Below are 18463 nucleotides of genomic sequence, written 5' to 3'. Positions count from 1 at the left end.
ATAAAACATAGCTCTTAGGGCTAAAAGAGTAATTAGTTCTAATCCATTATGGGTCTTTTCCTTGGTCCTCCTCTGTTTATGGCTTCTGATATTTAAGCTTCTAATTAGGTGAAGTTTTCATATTCTCAGTTTTGAGAAGAGGTGATGTGTAATATAACAAATCCTCTATATTCCTTTTTCTTGTTATCCTGTCTCCTGATAACCACTGGGCAGGACTCTGAATCTGTCCAAAACAGATTTCCAACCTTGAAACTATAATTTTAAGGTTTGGTCTTAAATGGGGGTAGTACTGATGATTCTGTGAAAATAATTAAATTGTATAGAATTATAAAAATTAAAACTTTTTAAGCTCTTATTGTCCTCAGAGAACAAGTTTTTTTGGGTATTATTTACTTTCCTCCCATTTTTTATTACAAAATCTGTGAAAAAATAATATTTTAAAATTTGTTAAAGAACATGAATTCATGTGTCATAATTGATAATTAATTTTATTTTGCAGTCTAGTGTTTTCAAGTGCCTTTTATCATTTTTATTTTTTCACTTATGATTTGCTGCTAAACTGTCTTTTAAATTATTACATAGTTTTGGTAAGTTGAATTTTGTAATAAAAAGCTACTCATAAAGTAGCTTTATAAATAGTCCTTTGAATTGATTTGCCATAGTTTACATAACTATTCCTATATTTTTGGGTAGTAGCATTGATCCTAATGCTTCACATTCTTTGAATAATATTGAAATAAACATTCATACTGTTAGTTTTTATTTATTCCTTTGGATTATTCTCTTATGACAAATTCCCAGGTAGGAAACTATTGCATCAAAGAGTCTAAATTTCACATAGATCTTATGAATATTTGACATGATTTTAAATATAGAAATCAAAATCCTTTATCATTCTGCTTTAGGCGAAGGCTCCAGCAGCAGTCATCAGTCAGTGGGAGGCAGAAAGAAGACAGTGTCTTCTTTCACAATGACAGTGACATTATGAAGATTTCCATAGCGATGATGTTCAAGCACATAATCAGTGGTATTAAATAATTTGGCAATTATCACTCTCAAGATGACCCTGTTTACAATTAAAAATTTTAAAATCTCTTTGGGTAGATAACACTCAGAAGACTTTTAGAATGCAACTAACACAGAAGTTTGCATTTTATGTGTGATATACTAAATTGGATTTTGAAACTGAGAATATGGTACCTGGACAAAGCCAGGGAATCACACCTAGGTTCCAGGCTGCAGGTAGAAAATGGATTGTGCTTTCAGTGTTAAGAATCATCTTAAATTGAATGTCAGGTTAAACTTAGGCACAGTTCCTTGAGAGGGAAAAATACATGAAAATGAACTTCATTAAAAAAAAATCAAAAGAAAATCAAGAGTTTGAAATGAGAAAGGAAAGTGCTGAGGATATTGAATATTGAAGAAAATAAAAATGCACTGATAGATAACAGAAAAAGAGATGGTGTTTTTGCAGAGCTGCACTGTGTATGTGTATTAATTTTATGTTGTAGTGATTTTTTTGAAACTCCAGACTTAAGCCCCATAGCTCAAACTTTTGTAAACTTTTTTCCCTATCAAGTTGTGCATGTTTCTCCTCTTTTGAAGGAGTTCATTTTCAGAAAACAAAATCTTGAGTGAATCTTTTTCTCCTCTTCTTCCCTGTAGATGTTCGTAACCTTCAATCACAATCACATAGATGATTAAAATTTACAGTCATTTTCAAAGGTCCTGTGTTGATTGGGCACAGTAGGACTGAGAAAATGGAAAATGGATGGCTGGTGGAGGGTTTTAAAATGCCTCTGTGCCATCATTACCTCACGTGTTGTTAGCATGAATTTTCATCTGCAAAATCCACAGGATTGTGATTTTACTTCCACATTCTTGCCAGATATGGAATCACAGTGCTACAATTCAAATGTTTTTAATTTCATTCAAAGGACATAGAACCTTTTATGTGAGTACAGATGTGGAATTATAATTTCGTGGTTTGGATTTGCAATCTCATGTAAGAGATGCCTTTGAATGCTGGATCTAAGCATTGGTTTTCTTTACTCTTACACCTCACTTTCCTCTCCCCTGCTTTCCTGGCTTAGCACCTGTCCCAGGGGCATTAATCTTTGGATCAGAGGTGGAGTGGGAGTGAAGGAATTTATTGAAAAGTATTCCAACTTGCATGAACATAAAGCAATGTAAAAGTGCCTCTTGATTCACTCAGCTCCCTCAACCTCCCTCTCCTAACCATAGAAATTATTCTGCCACTTGAGTTTTAAAATGCATCATCTAGATTTTTCAGTATCTGTCGTTCACATTAGATTTTACCCACTATTTTTTTCTTCTTTTTATTTTGAAATAACTTATTCAAATCTTTTCTGTCTTTCTTAAGATCATCTTCTTAATAACTCAGTTTCTGGGAGCAGTCTGTTTGGATCTTCTTCAACATTTAGGGCTTGTCCGTATTTCTTGCATTTCTTCTAGTTTTGGCTATTTATATTTCTGAGTCATTAAATTTGTGACTTATATATCATTTGCAGGGAGGATCGGGGTTGGGGGGGTTACTGGAGACTTAACCACTGAACTAAATCCCCAGGCCTTTTTATTTTTTATTTAGAGATAGGGTCTCATTGATTCACTTAGGGCCTCACCGAGTTGTGGAGGTTGGCTTTGTACTTACCATCCTCCTGCCTCAGCCTCCTGAGTTATTGGGACCATAAGTGTGCACCACCATGCCTGGCATAACTTGCATTTGGTTAACTTTTCTTACTCTATATGTTGCCCCAACTTTGTTTCCAACAGTGATATTTTGATTTTGGCTTGTCTCTTATAAACAATATATAAATTTCCTCTCAATTTGAGTGTATTTATATTTTATTTTATTTTATTTACATTTATTATGACAAATGTGTGGTCAGACTCACTCTCTCATTTTATGTTTTGTATTCAACTTCTTTTGCTGTTTGTCTTTTCTTGTTTTTCTATGTTTTCATTTTATTTTGTTCTTTATTTTCCCTCTCTTTCCCTTTGTGAGAATGGTTGAACTGTTAATTTTTTTTCACATTCCATTGGTTTGAAAATTGCTTGTTCCATTGTATTCTTTCAGTGGTTTTCTTTTACATTTTTATAAACATGTTTTAACTTGCAATTTTATCAGCTGTAAGTTAGTTTTTACTATATTGTCTCACAAATAAGACAACACCTTATTATGCTTTCACTTCTTTAACTCCCCAGTTCCACCATTTTGTATTGGTTTATTTAGAAGTTTAGTTACACATTTTTACACTGTCTCATCATGCATAAATAACCATTTAGCCTAAATCTTGAGATTTACTATTTTCTTTACTTACTACTCTATCTTCCATCCCATTCTCTTGTTTCTTGAATGTATTGGTTCATTTGCTGGATTATATCCTTAAGTGATTCTTTCAAAATATGTTAGAAATGAACTTCAGGGAACTTTGTATTCTAAGAGTATTTTTATTTTTCTCTTTCATTATGAAATTGTTTAAATGGATATAGAAATATTGGTTCCAAAATACTTTCCTTTAGAACTTATTAATCTTTTGACTTCTTAAATCCATGTTGGTAATGAGAATTCTGATGTAGATGTGCTAATTGAATTTTTATAAATGCCTTGTTTTCCCCTTGAATAGCTTTTTTCTCTTAACCTTTAAGAATCCCCACTGTGTGTGTATCTGTGGGTTTTGTCTATTTATTATTTTTTACATTCAGCCATTGGAGGGCTCTGATGGGCTTTGTTCATATTGGTTCTGCCTTAAAATAGATCCAAATCCAACCATTTATCATCTCTACTGCCACAATCCTGCCACCGTCATATCTCACTCACCTGGTGTATTATAGTAGTGCTCCACTGGTACACTGGTCTCTCTGCTTCTACCCTTGGCCCCATCTAAATCTATTCTGCCATTGCCCCTCAGTAGCAGCCAGAGCAGTCTTCTAAATCCTCTGTGTACAAAGTCTCCAACGACTTCCTGCTTCACTCTGCGAGAGAGCTGAAGTGTTAACAGTGTTCTGCAGCAAGCTGCGTGATATGCTGCCTATCATCTCCTAGACTGGCTTTCCTGGCTCTCACTCCTCTCTAGACTCACAGGTGTCATTAATATTCTTCCTTGGTTGTCGCCAGGAGACTAATGTATTCCCACTCTGCCACACTGATTCTGTCTTAATTTTTCAAAACATGTTTCTTTACCTGGTGGCATGGTTTGCCAGCAGAGATGTTAAGATTAATTGAATGGCTGGGGGATGTTGGTTGTCTAATGTCGCACCATTTACTCTGTGTATAGTAAGGTATGTATAGAATTAGGAAGCAGTGGCACCAGATCCCCATTTGTGGTAACAAGTCGAAGAGACCGGAGTCCTCAGCTTACTGTCTATCAGCGGCTTGAGTTCTGTTGGAAGAGCTGTTTTAGTGACAAGTTACCTATGGTCTCTGAACTTCTCTGGTTTCATCTATAAATTCAGGCGGGAACACTATCTATGGGCTGGGATTGTAGCTCAGTGGTAGAGCACTTGCTTTGCATGAGTGAGGAGGCCCTGGGTTCAATCCTCAGCACCACATAAAAAAATAAACAAAAATAGAACACTATCTACTTCCTATGAGTGCTATTGAAACAGAATACACACAGTACCCAGCACATAGAAAACCTCAGTGCATTTTACTTCCAGCTCCCTGTAGCCATTCTGCTTTCCCCTACATTTCTTTCTAGCACTTGCTAGAATGTTTCTTAGCTTCTGTAATAGAAAACTAAGTCAGTGCTGGTGCATAGCAAACAATAAATGGACTAACTTCAGGTACACTGAATGAAGTGTCAATGTCTGGATAATTTTCTAAGGATATGGCAAATCACTCTCAGTGATGAATCCCCGTGTCCTCCATCCCTGAAGATTATTGGTGGTATTTATTAGGCGGGAGAGGGGTAGTTTCAGAAGTTTTGCAAAGTGTTTCTGTCACCTTCAGAATCTCTTTAATCCCAATAGTGTTTTTCCTAATTCCCTTTTTGGGGGTCAAGATCATCTGTCCTTTTCAGCTGGCCAATATAGGCAGGCACATGATTTCCTTGTACTCTTAGTGATTTCCGTTACTTAATATCTTCTAAACATTGTAAATATTATCTATATTGAACTTTGTAAAAAAACTGAAAGAAAGTGCAGATTCTAATTAAAAAAAAAAAAAGCATGTTGTAGAATTGGCTGTCATCAGAGGGGCCTGCCATGTCCTTGGAATCCACATGGCTGAGGAACTCAGGCATTTAGAGAAATCGATCCAAACAACAGCTCTGAGACTGATGACATAATACAGATTAATGGAGTTAAAATTTTGCCCTAAGTAATGTTTTGAAATTAGGTGCCACGGCCAACATGTTTCTTAATTGACAGTCATTGGGCAGCATTCCATAATGTCTGTAGTTGTGTCTTAACTGAGCCGGCTGGGAACACTTCAAGTTACAGCCTCAGACTGTCTTACTGTGCTGCTTGCCATACCATAGTTGTCACAAAAGACTTGCTTTTATTACTTGGAGGAGCTTATAACTTTTCTTTTAAATTACCTTTTTGAGTTGCCATTTTTCTTAGATATAATCTACCCTTAAGATTAAATTTAGATAAACCTTCAAAGTTAAAAAAAAATTTTAGGTAAAATTCAGAAAACAATTTATTTATATACAGTATTTTTGTGAATAAAACAATTTATATAGAGTATTTTTGTGAATAAAACAATTTATATACAGTATTTTTGTGAATAAAACTTCTGAGATATTACAAAAGGGACTGTTTCAGTGCCTAGAGTTAGTGTCTCAACTAAGCATCTAATAAGGTGTTTTACTCTGTTTTCTGTTGCTATAACAAAATATTTGACTTCAGGATATATCATAGAGAATAGTTTTATTCAGTCCATGTGTCTGGAGCCTGGGAGGTCCAAGGTCAAGGCCCTTCTTCTGACAAAGGCCTTTTTGAAATTGTAATTTTCTGTTAATTCCCAAAGCAGCAAAGGACATCAGTAAGAGGGGCCCATGCAAAAGACAAGAGTCAAATGGAGCTTTTTATAATAGACACACACTTGAAATAACCTACCAACTCATTAATCTGTAAAGCTATGAATGCATTATTCCTTTCAGGAGAGCAGAGCTCTTGTGACCTCTTATAGATCCCACCAGGTCCCTCTTCATACTGCACAATGGGGGTTAAGTTTCAATTTGAGTTTTGATGGGGACAATCAGACTGTAGAATAGGGGCAGCACAGTTGTTGGGCTGGTTGGGGGTCTGTTGTCCTTGTGCCCAGTGTGGACAAATGTAGAGATGATATTAGGTCTCAAGACCTGCAAATTTTTAGGCAACATGCCTTATATACCTAGGTCTGCTGGGCAGTGGTCTATGAACCTGGCAGAGTTAAAGGAGTCTTATGGGCACTTTTAACAAACTCACATTCTCAACTCTACACACAGAGCATCTGAATCAATAGAGGAGATGTGACATTGATACAGAGCCTCACCTTCTAGCCCTGCAGCACCAGCCCACCCACCATATGCCATGCATAGAGCAGCATTTTAAACCACATAATGTGGACAAGTTGGGAGAAGAAAGAGATCACATGGAAGGTACAGCCAGAGCTGAAGGATACAGTGGGGAGTGACTTAAGAAACCAAGGCTGAATAGGAACAATAACATTGATTCTACTCTGTCTCCCTTTATTATATTCCACAGACTCCAAAGCCACTTACAGCCATAAGATACTCTTCTTTTTTTTCATGTCTATCATGTGACTCTGTGTGTCTGTCTACATGTTGGGGAGTTTTCCTCTATCTTCTTTTGTTCATTTCTTTGTCATAGACACTTAAGTAGAAAGTAAGAATGATACACATGATAGAGAGATGTAGATTTCTGGTAAAGTGTAATGAGACTGAAAAAGAAAGACACTTAGGCGGAAACAAGACAAGAAAAAGCCCCGAGGAGCATATATTAAGTGGTTCCTTATGAATGGAGAATAACAGTATTATTTTCTTTCATCTTCTGAAGATGTCCTGACTACTGAGCACATTAATTTTTCAGTTTCCCAAGTGAATGGCTTTATTTATAAAGATGATAGTATCATCATTGAAAATGATTTTCCATCAAAAGTCCTATAAAGAAAATTCTCTGCTGTTCTTTCTGAAAGATTGCCATTCATTCAGCAGATATTAGCCTCACGGATTTTACACCCTGATGGGGAGACACATATACAGGCAGGTGCAATGCTGAGGGGTAGGTGATGCAGGAAAGGAGCCCTGAGGAGAAGGCTTCACCATTCTTGGGAAGTGATGGAGGACTTGGAAAGGAAGTGAGATCTCAAAGCCATATCCTAAAGGGTGGAAAGAGCTAACCAAGAGTGACCAAAGAATTGACTATGCCATGCCTTGGGGATGAGAAAGCAAGATCCCTTGTCTGGGAACTAAGAGTGGTCCTAAATGGCTCCACTGAAGTAGACAAGAAGAGATGAGGCTGAGAGCCAGATCACAAAGAATCTTATGCATTATCCAAAGAAGTTTGAAATGTATACTCCATTCCATATACAGTTTTCTTTGAGAGAGAGACAGAGAGAGAGAGAGAGAGAGAGAGAGAGAGAGAGAGAGAGAATTTTTTAATATTTATTTTTTAGTTTTCGGTGGGCACAACATCTTTATTTTATTTTTATGTGGTGCTGAGGATCAAACCCAGCGCCCCGCGCATGCCAGGCTAGCGCGTTACCACTTGAGCCACAACCCCAGCCCAACAGTTTTTATATTTAACCTTCTTTTTTTTTCTTTCTGCCACAGACCTCACAAGTTAGAGGCATTACCATTCTGTTTTTCACAAGTAAACAGACACTTGGAGAAGTAGGCATGTGAGCAGAAACATAACTGGTGTCCAGGCTTGCTTGCAAGGTTGGTCCATGGCTGGATTTGGGGAACTTTAATAAGACACAATTCCCAATATGGAGATAAAACTTTTCCAAACTGAGAAGGGTGGATTTCTATGTCTAGACTGTGCAAACAATATGACATGCTAGAAATCTACTTTCCTTCTGTGTTCCCGGAACTTTGATACATCCTAAAGCAGAAGATGCCTAAAAAACTTTAGTAATTGAGTCTCTGGGGGTCTTTCCTAGACAGATATATCACACATATGTTGCTGTATTTTTCATAGTTGAGTGAAGAGTGTGTTCTGTGTGATCCTTCTTGAGAGGAAGACAACTTAAGAAAGCTGACATATGGATTCCTCCAGTCTCCATGTATTTTTTCCTCCCATGATCCTCTGCATATTCTTACTACAACTCTGTGATAAAGCTTAGTCATGAATACAATTACATAATAAGAAACATGAGTCCTTCCAGGAGTCTTCTAACAGAGCGAGGACATCCAATATGCATGCTATGAATATTTACCTATCAACGTTTATAGAATGAGAAGATAAATTGAGCTTTCAAAAGGTAAAGGTATTATTCAGATATACACACAGGTATACACATATTCTGTAGGTATACACCAAAACTTGTTTAATCAGTTTGATTTCTCACCATATTTCTCAAATTCTCAAACACCACTTTGACTTACTTTTAACTCCTCCCTTCAAATTATAGATACTTGCTAGCTTTAGGAGAATATAAAGAAGGAGCCACTCACTCTTAGGGTGATTTCCAATCAGGAGATCCAGAAAGGGCAGAACTCCAAGGTATTTTTTAAAATGAAGGTGAATCCATAAGAAATCCAAGGATTTCCTGGTTAGATGTGAGCAGTCCCTCTTAGGTAAGCCTTTGGGATCCTCTCCACCACATTTGTCTTGCTCTGGTCCAAGGAAGAATTGTGAAAATGATGCATTTACTGGTCCCTGCTCTCTATTTGACCTTGGAGCCCTTCAAATCAGGAGATCCAGAAAGGGTTTCAACAATGGCACAAGCCCTATGGATGCTTATAACATCCCAGGAAAGCTTTCTTCTTTTATAGGTGAAGAAAGAATTAATTGTACAACTTCTGGTGCTCTAAAAGAAACCACATTATTGTCGTGTGTCACTCTAATGCAGACGATTTTTCTGGTTACATTAAAAAATGCATTAGTGTTGATGAAGTAATAGCCATGGACTAGATTCTTTTATTAATTTATATTGGGGAAATTCTACTCCAGGCTTACTTTAAAAGAATTTCTCTTTAAACAATTAAAAGAAATTCTTGACCTTTTAATTGAACTTTGGATAGCGTCTGAAGGAACTTATATTCAATCAGGAAATCTTGGATTTCTTATGGCTTCATTTTCAAAAATACCTTAGAGTTCTGTCCTTTACTGAGAACTGGCAATGGGGTAACCGTATTGAGCAGTCCTTCTTAGGTGGGCCTTTTAGTTCCTTTTCATAGTCGTCTCACTCTGGTCCAAGGAAGAATTGTGAAGCAATGGGTTTACCGCTCCCCACTCTCTATGTGACCTGGAAGCCCTTCATGATAACCAAGTTCGTCTGCAGTCTGGAAGTAGAGAGCATCACTTCCTAAGTGTGGCTGGGCTGGTTTTTATCTTTATTTCTTGCCTAACTGCTTGTTTGATGTCAGGTCTTGTGTAAGCAAAGAGGACTTATGGTCCATAAGTGGACTTTGATACAGAAGTCCCTAGAGCTCGTCTATGTGGTGATTTCCAGCAATGTGCAGCTTCTGAGGGAAGTTTTCTTCCTAGGCTCTTTGCACTGTTTCTGCTCCTACTTTGTTGCCTTCCATCGTTCACTTTTCTCTCTTCTCTTCTTCCACTGGTTGCATTGTCAGATGTCTCCCCTCAGCTGGTCATAAACGTTTATCTTCATACTTATTACACTTGCAAAATGTAGTGTTGTGAGTCTTGCTCATAATTCTAAAAACAAATGAAGCATTTTACTGTATTTCCCTCTTTATAGGAGCTTAATAGAAATGCCCTTTATTCATGTGAGCCTAGATTCTTTCAGTCATGTTTGAACAGGGGATGGATTGTTTTGTTTATTTGACTTCATTGTGTCCTTCTGGGTCAGTTGCTGCAAGGAAAGTATATTTCAACTGCTGATACGCCTACCTAGAACCAATTGAATGCCAGTAATAGTTGGGTTCTAACCAAAGTGTAGGTTATGTATGCAGGCCCTTGTGTTCAGGGGATTGATTAATGAAGCGAGTGTTGGGGGATTCATTGTTGCTTATGGCATTGTTAGTTTCAGAAGAAAAATTTCCTGAGGATTCTAGTAGTATAAAATCTAACTTTCTTAATTCTCAAAAAGAAATAGTTATTGTATTATGTACATTGTGGCCTTTTGTATTTTCCTTTCCAGTTTTCCAGAGAGATGGTCCTTCAGAGCCTACACATCTGTTCTATATTTTGACCCCTGGATGAGAATATTCATTCAAGCCAAAAGAGTTCAAACAAAACACCTATGTTATTGCCTCTACCAACCCAGGTAACTCGCCCTCCTTCAATTATATTCCTAGAGCTTTAATTTAGAAAATTGATATACTCCCCCAAATTGTCAAAGTGAGGGCACTAGCTTTGATAGTAAGATTTTTATTTTGTAAGCAAAATTAAAACTGCATTCAGGAAGAATCTCTTTAGCAAAGAGTTTTTGCTACAGAGTGCTCACATATGACAATATTTGTCAGTAATTGGAACACACTGAAGTGAGCATTCAAGGTTAGATAATCACCCCAAATCAGGAAGTTGTTTTTCACTTCAGTGAATCTCATGTGCTTTTATTATGATTGGTTCCATCAAGAAATCACAGTTCACTTATAATTTCTCATATAATATATTTGAACTATTAAATAATACGTAGTCTGTGCTCACATAATGATGTTTTGTTCAATGATGGACTGCATGCATGATGGTGGCCCCATAAGATACATGCCCCATCAGGAAGCAATGATTGAATATATGTATTTACATATATTATACATATAGAATGAACATCTATTCATACACACTTGGTTTATTTATATTTAATTTACTTTTTTGTGTTTTAGTGTGAAAATTTTTAAATTTATATTTTCTTACCAAAAAAATATATTATCCAGCTATTCATTAAGTCAGAATGGTCATGTTTTGTGCAGTTATTCCTTAAATGCCAAATAATTATAAAAAATCAGAGAGTCTGATCATCCTCAAAAGAAGAAATACAAATGGCTGACAAATGTATGAAAAATGTTCAATATCATTAGCAATTAGGGAGATGCAAATCAAAACCACACTGAGATTTTATCTCATATCAATGAGAACGGCCACCATCAAGAAAACAATAATAAATGCCAGAGAAAATATGAAGGAAAAGAAACACTTTTACACTGTTGGTGGGACTATAAATTAGTACAACCACTATGGAAATCAGTATGAAGGTTCATCAGAAGACAAGGCATGGAACCCCATATGACCCAGCTATACCACTCCTTGGTATCCATCCTAAAGAATTAAAGTCATCTTAACTACTGTGATACATTCATACCCATGTTTACAGCAGCACAATTCACAATAGCCAAACTGTGGAACCAGCCTGTTTCCATCAATGGATGAATGGATAAGGAAAATATAGCATATAAACACAATGGAATTTTCTTCAACCATAAAGAAATACAAAATTAAGTCATTTGCAGGAAAATGGATGGAACTAGAGACCATGATGTTAAGTGAAATAAGTCAAACTCAGAAAGTCAAGGGTTATATGTTTTCTCTCATGTGTGGAAGCTAGAGAGGAAAAAGAAAAAGAAAGGTGGGAGTGGATCAGTAGAGAAAAGGGACCAAGGTTGGAGAACGAGAGGGAAGGGAGAAGTGCTGGAGAGTGATAGTGGCCAAATTATATTGTTCTATTGTGTGCACGTATGAATATGTAACAACATATCCTATCATTATGTCAACTACAATGCACCAATAAAAATGTGGGGGAAAAAGAAAAAGAAAAGAGAAAAATATCTGTAAGAGATTGTACTGTACAAAGCATAAAAAAGACAAGGTTAATTCTAATTCTAAGGAGTTTAATATCTACTGGGAGAGACATTTACTTGCACACTGTCTATATATGTGTCTTTGTACCTGCATTAGCCTTTGATTTCTTCAGTGATCCTGTGGCTTGGTTTTCAATCACCATTTTAGACATCAAGACAAGAACTCAAATAATCTGGCTCCAGTTCTTTACCTTTCCAAATTTGATGCTCCTTTTCCTGTATCACATTCACTCTTTATAATAGACTAACATTTTTCATGTTGTCTTATTTTCATGAAAAAACATTTGCTGACCTGGAGCTTTGCAACCATTAGTGTAAGTATTAAAATTAAAAAAAATAGACCTCTGTGTTTTCCTCATGACAAACAGTTTTACTGTTTCCTCAACTGTTTTACTTTTTGTTTCGATTTATACCAAAGATCATCTTTTGAAATTAAACTATACACAGCTGAACTTTCCCTGTACATCCGTTTCTGTGTTCCCTAGCAAATATCAAAGCAATGTTTCCTTTCAGTCTCATTCTTCTGGAAGGTACCCAGGATCTCTTGGATCATTCAGGAGAGCTTATTTTTTCAAATTAATCATTCTTCTCTTAGAGGACATAGGTAAAAAATAGCTTAAACCAATAGAAAATGTGAATTTGTCTCTTTCCAAGGGAATTTTAGTAACTGTTGTATTCTGATACCTTTCCTATCCTCTACTATCCCCTCTCCCCTTCCCTCCCATTTTCTCTCTCTCCCCCTTCTACTGTAATTCATTTCTCTCCTTTTCTAAAAGACACTGTAGCTCCAATGTCTGCATTAAAATATATTAAGAGCTGGGATTGTCCCTGTTTGACCAAAGTAGAGGCATTTAAAGGGTATTAAAAAGTGATTGCTCTGTCCACTTGGCCATTTCTGGAAATGAAATGGGAAACCAAGGTTGCCCCTAAAAGAACTCTGTCATCCTGAAGTTTTATTTACAAGAATATGTGACTACTCTTCATGATCAATTATTCTTCTACACTTTTGTAACAAGCAGGAAAATGTCTGGATCCATATGGGTCTGTAGTTGCTTTAGCAGTAGCCCTCAAATATGCTTAACAAGTTCAGAGGAGGACTGGAGGGGAATTTCTGATGTCATGTCATTGGTTTCCTTCCTTGATCATATTCTGTTCAGTATTTTTATTAGTGACTTGGATAAAAAACAAATTTGTGTGCTTCTTGAATTTGTAGTTGACCCTGATCTAAGAGGAATGTCTTTTTTATCAGGTATAACAGAAAGAATATGCGCAAGAGTTGAAGTCCAATAGATATGTGTGATATAGACAATGTATAGATCAGAATTATTATGTGAGTGTAGATTTGACAATGATTTACATGAAAAATTGCATGCACACTTTAATTGACCACAAGGTCACTACTAGCTGATAGTGTTCCAGGGTTGCTAAAACATGGTTTTGGAATACCAATAGGATAGTTAGAATACCAATCCACCGTGTTGTGCTTACACTATGTTTAGAGGGAGATGCCTAGACAGGAATCCTTCAAGAGGGACACAGACTTACTAAAAAGTTTCTAGCTCATAGGAAAATAACTATCTGGTAAGAGAATAGCGATGGAACTGAAGCTTATCCATGGAAGAGAGAGAGTTTACAGCTGAGTGGAAACATGAAATGCTATCATGTGATAGTTGGAATTCCAGAAGGCAGAACTTGAAAGCTAAATGAAAGTAGAAGACAGTTACAGATGGCTCCTCATGGAGTGTTAGGCTGTTTTTACAAGGAAGAGACAAATGGATTTCCTTTTTCCATTGGTGTTTAATATAAAGATAGTTCTAGGAGTCATGTAGTAGGGAGTGTTAAAACTGCCTCACCGTCAACATTGACTCAGTGTTTCAATGCCTGTGATGTTCTGGAGAACAGAAATGATAGACCAGTGTTGCTCAGGATATATGTTAGTTCCACGGACCTCTTTGCTGAGTATACGCAACATTTGGTCCTCTCAGGGAGTTTTCAACCATAAAATTCAAAGCTTCCCCATTGGGTTGAATTTGGGGACCAGTCACTTGATAAGGGCTTTACTGCTTATATGGCTTCCTTAGGTTGAGCATGAGTCCCTAGTCTATTTAGCAGATTAGGGATTCAACTACTAAATCTAGTGTGTCCAGGATAGCAGATTAATTTCTGTGGACACCCATGGCACAGGGTATAGCAACTCATAGAGGGCTATGAATGTAGCATGAGATCAATGAAATGCCTCATGCCCTCCAGCACTAGAAGAAAGTCCCACCCAAAAAGAGCAGTAGATACTTGTCTTTTGAGGGATATAGATTGTGGAGGGAATTATTAGCTTAGGAGGAATTTTAGCAAGATGATTTCTAGCATCCCTTTTAACTTACAATTTTATAGACCTCTAATTCCTCTTTTATAAACCTCTACTTTAATAATACAGACAGGTTACTATATAGCCATGTTACTTACTGTTTAGGCAACAAGCATTACTAATTTTCTTTGAATTTGAGTTCTAGAAAGAAATAACTCTCAGATTTATATACACATTAAAGCTATGCACATTAGGACTAAAGAAGGGAGTAAAATGGCCACCTGTGAAAGCTCTTCAAGGGAGACAGAGCCACAGTGTCTGCTTGAAGAACTCATTTGTCATTAGCATTGCTAATTTATTGTAGACCCACAACTTGGAAAGAAGCCCAATGAGATGGAATTGGCATCATCCTGCTTTCCTCAGAGTAGCATGGTCCTTTCCAAGCCATTTAGGGATCTCTTGTGAATACTGTGCAACACTACCTTCTGGGACAGTCTTCATTTTTTCAGTCTGTTCTCCACATGATCACAGCCTAACCACATAGACTAATAACTTGTGAAAAGTGTCTCTTACAAACTCTGTGTCTTATGTATCTGTTCAAGAATTTTTAAATTTTAGAATATTTAATCTTTCCATTTGAGGTACAAAATTAAGATCTGCCAAACCCAGATTAGCATTTCAGTTGTGTCATTTGCTAGTTGGGGACCTTTCTCAGCTACTTAAGCCTCACCTCTCCTTACTGTGAATTAGGAATTCCTCTGCCATTTAGGGATGTTGTGAAGATTAAAACAAAACTGTGTGTTTTACTTTAAACATAAGAACCCTCAGGAAAGTTCCCAAAGTATTTGTAAACCAGCAGTAGTTATTATATGAATGAATATAATGTGGATGGAATGACCGCTGTGTGCAAGGCACTCCTGCAAGCACTGGGAGTTCAGCACAAGCAACAATAAAAAATTGCTGCCCTCATGGTGCTTACATTCTAATGTGAGTAAGATAGTGAGTTAATAAAAATATAGAATACATTATTGGGTATTTTAAAGTGTTACTAGGAAAAGTAAGGCAGGGCAGGAGATTATAGGAACATTGGATGACACTTTTAGAAAGGGAAGCAAGAAGCAACTTTTGTGCAGAGAACTGCGTAGTTGAGAGAGTGAATGCATTGGTAATCTATCCAGGCATAACACAACAGCCCCCAATTTAGTGGCTGAATGTTAAAAATAACCATTAATTACCTCTCAGTTTCTGTGAGTCTGTGATTTGATGGTATCTGTTGGGTGTCATTGGCTTTCAGTCTCTTATGCAGGTGCTGAGAGATTTTGACTGGGGTTGCTGATGGCTTGACTGGAGCTAGAAGACCCACTTCCAAGGTGGATCACTCACAAGTGAGCACATTGGTTCCTCTTTACAGGAGCCATTGCTCAGCACAGGTCTTCCTGAGCTTTGTCATGGCAGAGGGACTGGCCTCCATCAGACTGAGCAATTCAAGAGACCCAAGTGAAAACTGCAGCTTTTTAGAACCCGGCCTCAAAAACCACATATCATCTCCTCTATAATATTCTGCTGGTCACACAGGTCAGGCTAGATTCTGTGTGTGTGTGTGTGTGTGTGTGTGTGTGTGTGTGTGTGTGTATGTGTGTGTTGGGAGAGACTCTACACAAATGTATGAATACCAAGATGTAAAAAATCCCAGGGGACATCTAAGAGGGTGGGTTGCTCAGTGAGTCATGGAAGCGTTTTGGGAGGGGAAGGCTCTAGGAAGAGAGGACAGTAAGTGCAGAGGCAGAAGTCAAAGGTGGTAGAATGAGAGCACAGTGCTCAGGAAGAAGATGGAAGGGGCAGATGAACGGGCCCTGGAGCAGCAGGGCCAGAGGAGGGGTCTGTACTGAGAATGGAGTAACTTTGGAGCAGAGGAGTAGCAATATTGATTTCGATTTTTAAAAGATTACTCTGAGTGGAGAATTGGTTTTACGGGACCAGAAGGGAGGAAGAAAGGTCAGGTAGGATAGATACCATTACTTTTCTAGAGTGGCTTGGGCTTAGGAAGTGATGAGAAGATCATGGTTACAAATTTGCTGGGAAGGGCAACCAGCATGACTTGCAGAGGGTGGATGTGGAGCAGGGAAACAATCAGGAGTCTGGAAGGTTTTCTAAGTTTTTTCCCTTATCAAAAATTTGGGACAGGAGCAGTGGTGCACACCTGTAATCCCAGCGGCTCAGGATGCTGAGGCAAGAGGATCATGAGTTCAAAGCCAGCCTCAGCAACAGTGAGGCACTAAGCAACTCAGTGAGACTCTGTCTCTAGATAAAATACAAAATAGGGCTGGAGATATGGCTTAGTGGTAGAATGCCTCTGAGTTCAATCCCCAATGCCCTCCCCCCAAAAAATTGGGAATTGGGGTAGGTGCAGTGGTACGGATTAGGAGTAACAGTTGACAAAGTAATCTCTGCTTCTTTCTGGATACTTTACATTTGAGAGGTCTATTTGACATCCCAGGCCTGGCTATCAGCGTTAGAATAGTCAGAAAAGTCTTGATCCTACCTCATTACATATTTAAGGGATGATTAGGATTACAACTATTTACAATACAGCTGAACCAGGTAAACTCTCATAATTTAAAATAATTATGATGTGAATACTAAAATATAATTAAGATTTTTAACTGTGGGCTAATTTTTTTTTCCATTTGTAAAGAAGTTCAGAACTGTACTTGTCTTGTAATCTTTTTAAACTTAAATTTTAAAAAATATTTTCTACTAGCCAACATTTTTTGGACAAATGTATAGCTATGTAAATTAAATGTCAATAAATTTTAAATTTCTGCAAGTTGTTTTGATCAGTCAGTCAGTCAGAATGATGTATCATGCTGTACTCCACTTTGCCAACAAAAAGCCTTAAAAGTTACTCAATGTTTCTTTCTATTTTTAAATTCTCTGTGGGAGAGAGTTATGTTTTGTTCTTAAAATAGTAAAATGAATAAAATTTCAAAAGTACAGAATTAGTTATGGGGAAAAAAAACCCAAGTAACAAAGAGCCTCCTTTATAAACACATTTATTCTGTGTTCTAACAATCCATTATCTCTCCAAAAGGAGAACCTCTGCTACGAGTTTACTAAATACGGTTGCAGATTGTTTTCTACACATTAGCATGCATACTCAGTCCTTTTGTTAAAAAAATGCAGCCTACTCTTTTCACTTAAAATTAATCTTGGAGATCTTTGCCATCATTAAATATGTCATAGTATTCTGTGGCTTAATTATTTTCTTATTGATGTACATTAAGAATTTTTAGAGTTTACTCTGTTATAAACAAGGCTAAAATGAACACATTTAGGCATCTTTGAACATATGTATTTATGCTCGTATGCAGTTATTTCTGTAGAATAGATTATAGAAGTGAATTTATGGATCAGAAGGAATACATACCATTAATCTTGATGGCTGCTGTTAATTTATCCTCTAAGAACTGGGAATCACTTTGTTCTTATACCAACAGTAGGTAAGACTGTCCTTTGTCTCATTTCAAATCAACACTTAACAGCCAGACATGGTGGCGTACACCTGTAATCCCAGAGTTTAGGGAGACTGAGGCAGGAGGATCGAAAGTTCAAAGCCAGTCTCAGCAAAAATGAGGCACCAAGCAACTCAGTGAGACCCTGTCTCTACATAAAATACAAAAAAAAAAAAAAAAAGGCTGGGATGGCATGGCTCAGTGGTTGAGTGCTCCTGAGTTCAATCCCTGGTACCCACCCCATCCCCACTCTCCCCTCAAAAATCAACACTTAATATTAACAGTGTTTTCTTTTTTCATATGTGCTTTATCCAAGGAGCAAATTTTTTTATATTGTTTTAGTTTTTATTCTCTTCAATATTTTTCATTAACCATGTTTTCTAGCTCTTTGGAAAGAAAATATTGAATATGCTGTTTTATGCTGAAAGCAGACATAACCAAAATATTTAAATTCAGTTTCACTGGTGGAAAATAGAAGGTGAAATATGTGAGATGAAAAAGAGTGGAGGCCTGAGATATGCCCAAAGACACGGAATTTATAGAGAGATGGCAGAAAGAAAGATGGAGGCAGAGGCTGCGAGCTGGCTTTATGGACAGAGAGGCAGGTAAATGCAGAGGGTGGACACATGATGAGTTTGAAGAAAAGTCCAGCCACTGAGGCATGGAAGGCCTGTCCTGGAGAGGACATACTT

The 18463-nt window shown here is 37.2% G+C and overlaps 1 protein-coding gene across 1 annotated transcript in view; it reads left to right on the top strand.

The window, feature by feature from the left end:
- The window catches only part of MORC1 (MORC family CW-type zinc finger 1), a gene marked incomplete at both ends in the record, with an annotated part of 157963 nt that overhangs the window by 31253 nt on the left and 108247 nt on the right, over nt 1-18463 (top strand). Inside the window, one exon of the mRNA XM_081301955.1 lies at nt 10301-10426. Coding sequence (XP_081158081.1) covers nt 10301-10426 — 126 coding nt within the window. The remainder of the gene's footprint in view (nt 1-10300; nt 10427-18463) is intronic.

This window comes from Spermophilus citellus (assembly GCF_964194105.1).
Source record: "Spermophilus citellus genome assembly, chromosome: 7".
Lineage (NCBI taxonomy): Eukaryota > Metazoa > Chordata > Mammalia > Rodentia > Sciuridae > Spermophilus > Spermophilus citellus.
Note: the sequence above shows the minus strand (reverse complement) of the source record. Positions and strands in the feature narration are given on the sequence as shown.